Here is a 12,102-nt window from a genome sequence, read left to right as displayed (position 1 = left end):
TGTATTCTAGAAATAGATTTCTATGTTAATACCTGAGTGATATTGTCCTTGTGACACTGAAGGCAGTTTCATTAAGGAATTTATTGTATAGGATCTTTTTTTATTATTTAACATAGTTTTCAGAAAGGCAAGGTGCTTTCTGATGGTGTGAATTATTATAGAAGGCATACTTCATTTACAAAAAATGATGTAGAGACATAGACTGGAGTAATCAAGAAGAATACTTTCAAGGCTGACTCTCAGAGGAAGATGTAACTGACTGATTGCTAGAGTAAATGCTATACCTGTAGCTAAATCAGGAATCTAGATAGCCTAATTTTTCATGAAAAGCTACATACTCATGTTCTGAGGGGAGAAATTTATATTCAAATAATTTACCCTATAATTTAATATTTTCTCTTTTTAAAGAGCATAAAGTATGTATTTTGATTCTAGTGCCTAAATGCATGTGACATACATTTATGGGAAGCATCTTTCTTGCATTATTCTAGTTGGACTATGTATGTATGGTTCTGAATGGGTCCTGTTTCAGCTTTGCCAGGAGAGTTTTGTTTTTCTTCCCTTTGCAGCAAAAATAGGTACGGCAATGAAAGTCCAAATGTAGTCACAATCAGAATGTACTCCTGTATGCTATAATTCATTTTGGCTATGTTGCTGGTTCCTTTTGCTGTATCGGCAAAATCTCTGTGTATAGCATAGTTCAGGTTGGAGGGGACCTCTAGTGGTCATCTAGTCCAATCCCCTGCTCAAAGTAGGTAGGGCAAGCTAGAGCCAGGTTCTTCTGGGTACGAGTTGCATCTACTGAGAACTGGACCCAGAAACCCATTCTAACTGGTTCTAAGAAAGCAGCATTGTCTCCCAACTGGAAGCTGATTTGATAAACTAAGTGTCTTATGTACCACAGAGTATTCCTTCCAGTTACTGTAACTGACATGGTGATTTTACCTTCCTGGGAAATAGGCAACAGAAACACAAGCCAGAATCCTAAACCTCTTTGCCTGTTAGAAATTGTGCATTTGCCTGAGGTAAAGGTAACTTTTTCATATCTTGCACTTCAAAACTTGAATGTCGCATACAAAGTTGTCATGAGCATCAGCATGAAAATGTTGAGGTTGGTGCTGTAATATATTTATCCCATAAACAAAGAGAATAAGTTCAGGAACTTGGTGTAGAACCTGTAGATTGCTGAGTCATGTATAATTATGGATGTACTCTTCTGATCGCATGATTTGTTGAATCAGCATGTTACATAAATTTTCTTTGTTTTAAAGACTGCTGTTAAAACATCTACAGAATATACGACAAAGGAAACAACTTTCTCTAGCAAGGTTCAGAACACAGGGTACCTGTGCAAGTGGGCATCTTTAGCTTGCAACAAATAGGAGGTGATTTGACTTAAATTGTAATTAGAAGGGTTGAATTACTTCTCATGTGCTGTGGGGTAAGAGTACTAGTGTAACAGTTTAGCTGATGAATAGACTCTAATCTGTAACAACTTGAAAAATAAAAAATTCACTAATGTCTCTTACTCCCATTTCCATTAGTGATAATGTACCATTACTGTATAATACCTGTTTATAACTTATCTAACAAAGATAATCTATTTTTTTCCATGCTTCAAAGCACAAAAAAGTCCTGGAACACAAAGAAAAGATAACTTAGGTAATACAGACACATGTTTTGTACTAATTAGAATACAGAAATAAGTTGAATTTGAAACGTATTCTAAGTAAGCAATCTCCACTATCTGTTTCAGTTCGTAGCCAGCCTCCACCTTCAACTGGATTTTCAAGTGCAGGAGCTGCTGGATATGCTGCTACTCGACCGGTAGGCATTCTATCTTAAAATAATTTTCCTTCTAAATTTCTACAGTTTATTATGCTGGTGTGTTTTTTTAAGTTATAACAGATGTAAGGTCTGAGGAATATCTCATAAGATATGCTTTCAAGCCTTAGCTTGACCCTCTTTTGGATTTTCAAGCTGACGCGACATTGTTTCTTTCTCTTGGGTTGTTTTTTGGGTAGCATTTCCTTTCTCAGCTTTCAGGACCAGGGACAGTAACCACCATGTGCTCTGCTTCCCCCAAAGTGGTCCTGGGGAGTATTTTAGGCTTTGTTTCTGTTGGTTGGTTTGGTTTTGATGTATAATCTTTAGTTTGCATTTTGGAATTTAATCCAACAGTCCTTCTGCCTACTTTCTAAGTATACATAGAAAGCCCAGTGACATGCATCTTGGCAATGAAAGGGAAGTCAGATATTTCAGAGGTTATGTGGTTTAAAACATGAGATAGTTGTTAAATGGATTCAGCCAAGCATAAGGAATCAGATATTATACAAAGCCTTCCAAGTACTGTACGTACATCTAATAAAAGTAACAACAAGGATGATATTTCTTTTTAAGAGGTGAAGTTTGTTTGCATATTTTAAAATCATATTTACATAGAGAATTGTCTGATGAGATTTGCTCTGAAAACCATTTCAAGAACATGCATTGTTATCCGCTTTTTGTGGGAATATACCATGTGCACAATTCTAGAGGAAACAAATCTTAAGTTATTTTGTCTCATGATAATTTTTTTCTGAAATCTAGTGGGTTTTATTGTAACACTTTACATTCAGATTTCAAGTGTTCATAATTCATTGTGTCAATTATAATCTGCATTAGTTTCTGATTTCTCTTTAAATACTGATGAAGGTCCTTTTGTTTTAAGAGAGCAATTCAATTCCCAGCATATAAGCCCATATTCCAAAAAGTTTGGGAAGACTCCAGCCTTGAATTGATGCAGAATGTATGTTTCAGTAATCCTGTTTGCTGGGGAGCAGAAGTACCTTCTTTACAATTAGCAAACAGTTTCAGATTAAAGATCTAACCATAGTCTCTTATGCACCTTTACATACTTTCGGTATATAAAATTGGCTGTAGCTTCTGTTTGCAAATGGCAGGCTGCCAATTATAGCCTAGAAAGTAGACAGTATCTATGGTCTGCGTTGACAGTGGGTTATCAGTATATACTTATTAGGTCCCAAAATAAAATACTTTTGTTTTGTTGCTTAAAACATTTTACAGACTTAAATAAAGTTGAGTTACTAATTCTGGCAAAATAGTAAATATTGTAAATGTTGTTGCACTGGTAAATGTTGTGTAAAGAGGAATATTGTTGTAAAAATCCTTTGCTTTGACTTGAGCACTCATAGTATTTTGAGAATATATTCTTTGCTTGTATATATGCATAAAAAATTTGCTCTACAACTATTATCATAGAAGTTACTTTTCAGAGTCATAATTATCCTGAGTCAATTAGCAGTAGATGACTACAAATCTGAAATAGAATTTAAAATAATTTCTTTCTACCCATTATCATGTCAGACTGTTCCACCTCGAGCTGGAGTTATTAGTGTACCACAAAGCCATGTCCGTCCCTCTGGTGGAAGACCAGCACCTGAACCTCAAACCAAACCAGCTGAACCACCAAGGGGTAAGTTTTATTTCTTCTGTAGTACGTTTATATATGTACTATGTACTTTTATTTTTATGTATATATATATATATATATATATATATTTATACACACACACACATATATATTAAAAAAGCTAAATCCAAGTGTCGCTATTGTGGTACTGTCTCTGGTTCAAATGCATTGCTATTAACAGCATATGTCTTCATTTTTCACTACAAATGAAGATTCTCAGGCATAATAACATCCGACAGCTTCTGTTAGTGCTGATGGTCAACCACTACTGTAAACCCTTACAGATAATAGGCAGCAGTCAGAGGAAATGTAGGCCCACAGATTTAATTCCATTAAGAGAAACTCTTTTATCAGATTGCTGTGTTCTGGTCTAGGCTTATCAGTCTCTTCCATTAGATGTGTTGATCACTGGATCATTCTCTGCAGTGATTGCTCCATAATCTTATTATTTGGAATAGGATTTATATTTGACTCTAAAAAGCCATTTCCTAAATTGAAATATAAAGGTTTTTTTCCCTATGTATTAACATCAAAATATTAATTTTATAATGGTGATATCCAAAAGTATATTTAAATTCAACTGAAGTATGTTTAAGAATGGTGTGGTTTCTGGCTCTGTTTTCTATCTATAGTAATATTTTTTTTACTGGAGATATGCTGGGTTCTTGATGACTTCCAGTCTACTTGCCATGAACGCTTGCTCTTGCAGCTCTTCTGCAGTTCTCTCCGGTGCTTTCACATCCCTGCATTCTCATTCATGCCATTCTTAAGATTTCTAAAATAATTCTTAACAGTGAACAATGCTGCAAATCTACTTGCAGGCTCACCGTTGCTTCCTGAACCACTCAAGCCTCAGGCTGCTCCTGCCCAGCCCGTCCCTCAGCCACCGCCTGTGCTAAGGATGCAGGAGCCGCTGATACCAGTGGCATCACACCCATCTCAGACAAGTGCCCCACAAAGTCTGGAACCACCCCCGCAACCGCCTCCTCGTAGCCGATCATCTCACAGTTTGCCTTCTGAATCTGCTCCTTCACAGCAGCAAGTAAGTTTAAAACAAAACACAGCCAAAAAAAAAAATCAACAACCTTGTATATATGTCTTTCATTATGTATATTAACACAGCTTGTGCTGCATGTTGTAGATTTGTGAGAAACTCCTAAAGCAAACAAGCAAACAAAAATAAAGGTCAAAAGATCGGATCCAAAGATCATCAAGTTCTGATTGGATATTCTTAACTGATTTTGTATTGTCTGTGAATAACTAATATCTTGCATACTAAACATTTAACTTAAGATTTCTCATGACAGATGTATGAACAACTTGTTCTTACAGTTATGTTGTCATTTAGCAGTTTTATATGGAAAAATACACAATCTAAAATGTAAGTTTATAAGGACACATGCATAATGCTGTTTCCTGTTTATTAAAGTGTAAGCTTTTATTGATCTCATGATATGGTGCTTTATGTAGATGATAATTCATTGCAGGATGATGATATTGATAGATAATAGAATACACTTATCTTCCCCGTTCCCCATTCTCAATTAAAATACCAAAATAATTTGAAAATTCAGTACAGTAACTTTGGTATTGTGTTCTGTAGGACCGTTGAGAGCGTTACTTTCAAAAACCAAAACCTTTTTCTAAGAAGAGTTATGGTTTCTTACCACTTTAAAAATAAAATTAAAAAATGCAGAAGTAGGTTTTCCAGTGTTGATTACATACGCATAAGGCTAAACTTCTTCACTAGAGGCCAGTGGCGTTAATCTCTACAGTCCCAGGTGCTAGCCCATATTATTCACTACATGAATAAAGGTGCATATTCCTTGAAGTGGATAGATTTGTGCTTTCTTAATTCCAAGAGTGAACTTGTTGTTTTCTTTGGTGGTGTGTTGTTGTTGCTTGTTTTTTAACATACTCAGCTGTGGACATTGATGACTATGTAAGCTTTATTTACACCAGTATCTTAGATTTTACCTTATCACTATATCTGAAGTTCACTTTCAAAAAGCTGGTAGGTAATATCTCTTTTGTACAACAGTGAAGCAGCCTCAGTGAGTTGATGATTTTGAATTCTAATGGGAAATTTTTAAATACTCTTTTTTTTCTGCTAAACCTCTGTCTGCCTGTTAACTCCTTTCATTTTGGAAACTTCAACCAAAAAAAAAGGAGGATATTTGTTGAATATACAGGTGGAATATCAAGACTTTAGAGTTTGTTAGAAAGTATGAAGTTTTGCCAATAGAAAATATATATCTAGGCAGAAGGTACTTAAGAACGTGCCAATTTTCTGAATAGAAATGGATTGCATTTTGTTGCTTTTGAAAGCCCTCACACCTTCTAAATGTAGTTCTACCACTGATGGCTTTGTGAAAGCAAGCTGTTCTGTCAAAATTATTATGAAAATTATATTTATCTGTGTGTATACACAGCAATCAAAAGTATGCTCAGAAACACTATAAACGGGTTTTTGAGCTGGCTAATGCTGTGGCTATACTGTTGTTACAGTGAAAGCAGATAGTTTAAAACTAGTTCAAGTAGCTGTAATTTTCTCTGCAATCACATTTCTTTGATTAACACTGGCGGTGCGATCATAAGGAGGGCCCACCTTGTGTTTAATTTATTGTCTCCAGCTTATTTTTTAAAATTTTCTTTTTCACATTTTTTAAGAGTTTAGTTAAATGATGTTTCTTTCATTTCTTGATTACCATTTGTAAATATGAAGTTTTCTGAGAAAAGGAATTTAAACACAAAGGCTTTCGAGAGGTAGTGGGATTCCATTCCCATCCTTTGATTCAAAGCTTGACTGTGCTATTTAAGAACATATAAGTTTCTCTTTATAAAAATAATTGCTTGTATACAGAGTGAATATTTGGGACTTCATAGATTACCACACAACATATGAAAAAAGCAAAGTAGTTATTATAAATAGAATTTATTCATTGCAAATTAAAGAGTTTTTGGCTTTTGATAGAATGGAAAGTCATAATTTTTCAGGTTAAACTATTATTATAGATGGGTGAGATCATATCAACACAGTTCCCAGATGGAATATTAAAGGATAGTTAGACCACCCATAGGCAAATACTTACAAACAGTTTTCACAAACAAGCACAAGTCGGATGCACAATGAATATAACATTAGAACTGGCTAGAGCTGGTTTTTTTGACTCTTAACGATAAAGCTTATAAATTTTACAACAAAATACAACAGGAATTTAAAACTTACTATAGTGTTGTGTAATAAATATTTTTATTTCATGTTTGTATCTCCAAAAATGTTTTTTTTTTGTTAAAAACAAAGTATTTTTAACATAAGGTTGGTTTGTTACTTGGATTTTCTTCCTAATTTTCTTTCCTTTGATGTCTGTTTCTCTTTCACAAGCAGGAGCAACCATCAGGGTAACAGGTATCTATTTACCGATCTTGTATGTGGTCTCCATCTATTCAAGCAGAAAAGATGTATGAATCTTGTTTTTCATACATCTACAGTCTCATCCACATTAAAATCACCTGCCCATGTTAATGGATTGATTGTCATACCATAGTTTGCTTTTCCCTTTCACAATGCAATAAAAATTGATAGTGTTAACTGTATTTACTAGTGCCATAGCAAATATTTTGCTTTACCATCGTTTATGGAACAATTAGAAACCTTATGTATATTGTTTAGTCACCACTGAATCTGCTGGTCTCAGTCTGCTTGGAAAAAAACAAGTAGGTGTTGGACTTAGCATTCCTCTTTAATACAAATGAATCCTGATGCAATTGCAGTCTTGACGTTTTTTTTCAAAATAAAACACATTTTACATTTCTCAAAGAGCAGAGAACTATTACCCAAAGTAAAATATACTGTTTGTTACAATTAAAAAGTCATCATATTTTGGACAATTTAAAAGCACTTGTCTCCAGAATTATTCAGACCAAAATTTGCTTACGATAAAGAGCAATTGGGATTCGTAGTTTCTTTGGGATTTTGTACTTTTTGATTACTTGGTTAATAAGCATAGGACTTAATCAACTTGTGCCAAGCTGCATTTGTTTTACATTTAGTCTACAGTTCAAATATTTACATTTCTCCCCTCAGTTCCTTGATATCTTTGTTTTAATAGTATTTCCGAAGTGTTTCTGAAACACTTACTATATACTTAGAAGATGAACTATTCTATTTATGGTTTGGTAATGATAGGCTTCATCTATTTTAGCAACCCTGACTTTTAGGAGTATCAGGGTGCATGTAACTAGCATTGTTCTGATAAAAACACCAGAGCAAATGCAGTGTTGCCAGAGTACTTTGTTTCTCCTGTCAACCAATTAAAGATGCAACTGCAATTTGAACAACAAAATAAAAATGCTGTGGTGGATATATTGGAAAAAACTTATAATATTTTTATTAGTCCTGAGAGTCTCTAAAGTATGCTATTTTCACATAGCTCCTTGGTAAGTGGATGTGTGGAGACATGCTTCAGACTATGGACAATAAATGCAATAAAAACAACAAGGCTGAGGTTAGGCTATTATAATATTGTATTTTAGTTGATAATTTTAGCTAGCATCCTACTTCAATAAAACATTAGTTAGCAATTTTCATGCTAAAGGTATAAATGTTTGAGTATTTTAAAACAATGTGTTAAAATGACAAAAGTTGTTTGTGAAATTTGAATTCTCAGAAGCTTAATTGCTTTGCTTTTGCTTAGTAAGGTGGAACTCCAAACTTTGTTCTGTCAGTGTCATGACTTGAACAAACTGTAGATAATATTCTACCTTTTCTGGACAGTTGTAACAAGGTATAAAAGTTACATTGTTGTTTGAAGAAATTTATAAAACCAGGAATATTTTGGTTTTAAGAAGTTGCACGGACAAAACTGGCTTTTCCATTTAGTCTTATTCTAAATGATGATAACTTGCCTTTCTAAAATAATAATGTGTCTTTTAAAAGAAAGTCCTTCCTCCTCCCTACAAAGCTGTTGATTTTAGGTTCGCATATCAAGAAACACCAGAGAAGCCTACAGAAATGCCTAATGTGCATATACTAATAACACTAATTTTCCCTTTCATTGTGATGCTTAAATATTGCTTGTAACATCAGTGTTAGAACCTTTCCAACAGTGAGACCTAGAGCTTTTCATTTCACGTCTGTGCTGGGTTATCACTTGTTTAGAATATAGCGTAATTGCCCAAGCTTCTCAAAGATTTTCTGATACAATGCCTTTTGTGTTTTAGTGCTTTTGGCCAGGATTCTGAGTTGCATGAACTGATGGCATGGGTGGGGTGGGGACGAGAGGGGACTTGGGTTTAACAGCCAGTAAGCTTTACTTCAGAGAAGAGGCTGAGGGTTATTGTCTTCCAGAAAAGAAGCAACTTGCATGATGGACTTGTTGTAAAATAACTGTAACCAAATTGAAGTTTTCATTTAATATCAAGAGCTTCTTTTGTTCTCATAGAACTGAGAAATGGGGAGTTAGTAATATTAAAAACAGACAGCCACGTGACTTACTAAGCACTTTGTTTTCTTTCCAGATTAAAACAAATGGAACCTACGGCACTCAACTCGAAACACAGTTAAATAGTGACCCTTTTGAAGATCTGTCATTTAAGCTGCTTGTATCAAAGATGCAGACATCTGTTCGAACATCAGCTGTTCCAACTTCAAACCAAAAGGAGTTGATGCAGTTACCTTCTGCAACACAAAGAAATTATGATATTTTGAATACTGTAAATTGCATGCCAGCAATGCCTCCTACTCCAACCTTTAACGCATCCCAGGAACATATGCGCAGCTCTCCAAATCCATTTGTTACTGGACTGAACTGCACAAATCCATTCACTGAAAGAACCGTTAATGCTGGAAACCCATTTAGAACAGAAACCCAAGAATCTGAATTAACTTCACATTTACTGGAAGGACGTGCTGCTTGCAATCCTTTCCCTTCCCTAAATCCCCCCAGTCGTAATACGAGCAAGCCTGTATTTTCTGTTGATGCATCTGAAAACAGTTTTTGCTTGCGAAGTAACTCTCTCATGGTAAAAAATGTACAGCCAAAAGGATGGGTAACGTTTGAGGAGGAGGAGAATTTCAGTGTAAAGCTAAAGCCATCTAAAAGTGTTCCAGATTTTAAGCGAATCAGTTCCAGGAAGTCAGCTGGATCTCCAGATTTGCTGGGCACTGAACAAAATACTTTTATTGGTTCAGACTTTAACTTTGATATTGACTGGAATAAAAGTTCTACTGATTGCTTCTATACAATGCCAGCAAGAAGACCACCTGCACCTCCTATACCATCAAGAATAACCAGCAACAGATCCCCTGCAGATCCTTTCACTTCTTCGGCACCTAAGGTGTCACCAACGCAAGATTTTACAGAAAGATAGGTGTTCAAAAATATAAGAGGATATATTTGTTGCTAGATTTATCCAGTAGAATAATTGGGCATTTGAGATTATTCTGTGTGCAATAATTAATTGTCAAATGCACTGAAACTTTACTCATAAGCAGCCACTATGATTTGTGTATAAATTTTGAATATGTATATATGGTAGAGCACAAAAAATTGTCTGAAACTTATTAAAATCCCAATGTAATAGTATTTGAATAGACAGAAAAAGAAGGATGAGCTACTAATCTCAATAAAATATACCAACCTTGGAAATAGTTTTTGCTTAGGGAGCTCTCATTTCTGTTCCCCTTTGTGGAATTTCAAAAGAGGCTCCCTGCTGGTAGCCTTCCCACTCCCTTTTTACTGTTTTGTTAATTGATATTTATAAGTATTTACCAAAGAGCTGCCAAAGTTTATTGAGATTTGAATGTTGACAAGTATTGTTTAGAAGTTGTTTAATTTATAACAGAGGCTATGGAGATTTGTAAGGCTTATATTTGAATTTGAGGCACAACAGAAATAGTTTAATTTCAAAATACAAACAATGTTTTGTGTATTAATATATTCACTACTTGACTTCAATTTTCTGTGTCAGTACATTTCAGCTGTTAAATATTATTGTCACATATATTGACTAGCATTAGTTCAGAGTAATTGTTCCATATCATCCACTTATTCATTACTATTTTAAATATACTTTTTTTTCCCCCCACAAATTGGAAACAATTGACATAAGTTTTCCCTCAACCTCTGGAAAAAAATCCCCTTGAATCTTGATATATATATAAAGCAGTCTTTTACCAGTTACAGACAACATATTACCATTAGCTTGTCCCACCGTCTTCTTTCACATGTTGGAAGGGCTTTCTTGTCCTATAGAAGGCCCCGGGTGAAAGAGTCAGCAGTCATAGTGCAACATCAGAGGAGAAAGTCACCTTACATGTTTGGGCTGTCCTCCCACCATCCTTCCTGTCTACTATACTTACTGCTGCATTTGTCAAAAATCTCGCCTTCAAAGAAAAGAGAACAGCAGTTCTCTGAGATGAATGTTATCATTCAGTCGCTTTTGCAGTTATACTAAATATGTGACCCTTTGTTCCCCAGAGACGGTGACCATCCTGTGTGTGGTGCTGCTTTGAGGCTAGCAAAAGGCAGTTTTACATATTATTTTATAAAAATACAACTCCGTGCTTTTATGTTTTCTAAAGCTCACATGAAATTACATAAAATGTAGTATTTTATTATCTTGAGGAAATTTAAAATTACTGATTTCCTTACAATTTGCAGTGTCCTGGGACATAACTTCCATATGCAGATGTGTGTGCTTTCACCAAAAGCTGAACGTGTCACGATGTTGTCATCTCTTGGGGGACTGCAACTGCCTGCCTACGCTCATTGGCTTACTTGCAAACAAACTGTACTGGTTCTGCAGAACCACTGACTGAAACTCAACATACTAGCGTTATAGTAGTAAAATACAGAACGACAATACTTTTTTAAAATTCTCAAACGCTATCAAAACATTATTTATAAAATAATCCACTCTTCCTTTCACACTGTCTGGTTGGCCATGAGCTGCAGCTGGGTAGAGAAGTGACTATCGTGAGTTTTATATTGTGCTTTTTTCTGTTCAGCTCATTAAACAGTACTTGCACATTTTAAACAGCCGTGGTACTCTAATCTTTGTGCTTCAGTATGTGGATTACCTTGTTTTACACTGTTGCTATAAACATCTGTGTGATTGGTGTTTTGGTATATTCTTACATTAGCAAAACAACTTTGGGGGGAAACTTTTTCCTAGTGGGAGTTACGTGATAAATATGTTCTTTGTTGAATATTTAATTACAGTGATTAAAAACTAAACTGTACCTGGTATACAGCACCTCTGCACTATACAGGATTACGGAGACTGACAGCAACATACTGCAGAGATCACAAGAACTGCTCCAAAACTAGAGTGTGTGTGTAAATATAGCTAACCACCGTAACGTGTATTAACGAAACAAATTACTAGCAGAAGATGTGAGACGACTAAGGATTCAGCATAGAGATGCTCAACACCTTCTCATGACTCCTGTGTTCCCTGTGGTAAATTGCTCTGTTAAATGTAACAGTTTTCTTGCTTGTGACACACGATATTTATGGCTGTATACTTTACAGAACCGCAGTATTGAAACTCAGTGGCGTACACCATGCCGTATATACCCTGTGGAAGGCGGTGTTGCGTTAACAAAATAAACATACCTGCCCTTA

The 12,102-nt window shown here is 35.2% G+C and overlaps 1 protein-coding gene across 1 annotated transcript in view; it reads left to right on the top strand.

Moving 5' to 3' along the window:
• The window catches only part of SYNJ1 (synaptojanin 1), a 63,920-nt gene extending 51,821 nt beyond the window's left edge, over positions 1-12,099 (top strand). Inside the window, 6 exon segments of the mRNA XM_040577073.1 lie at positions 1,624-1,662; positions 1,757-1,827; positions 3,367-3,475; positions 4,294-4,514; positions 6,861-6,881; positions 8,993-12,099. Coding sequence (XP_040433007.1) covers positions 1,624-1,662; positions 1,757-1,827; positions 3,367-3,475; positions 4,294-4,514; positions 6,861-6,881; positions 8,993-9,844 — 1,313 coding nt within the window. The 3' untranslated portion in view covers positions 9,845-12,099.
• Positions 12,100-12,102: the final 3 nt, after the last annotated feature.

This window comes from Cygnus olor, chromosome 1 (assembly GCF_009769625.2).
Source record: "Cygnus olor isolate bCygOlo1 chromosome 1, bCygOlo1.pri.v2, whole genome shotgun sequence".
Classification (NCBI taxonomy): Eukaryota; Metazoa; Chordata; class Aves; order Anseriformes; family Anatidae; genus Cygnus; species Cygnus olor.
This window is presented reverse-complemented; position numbering and strand designations above follow the sequence as displayed.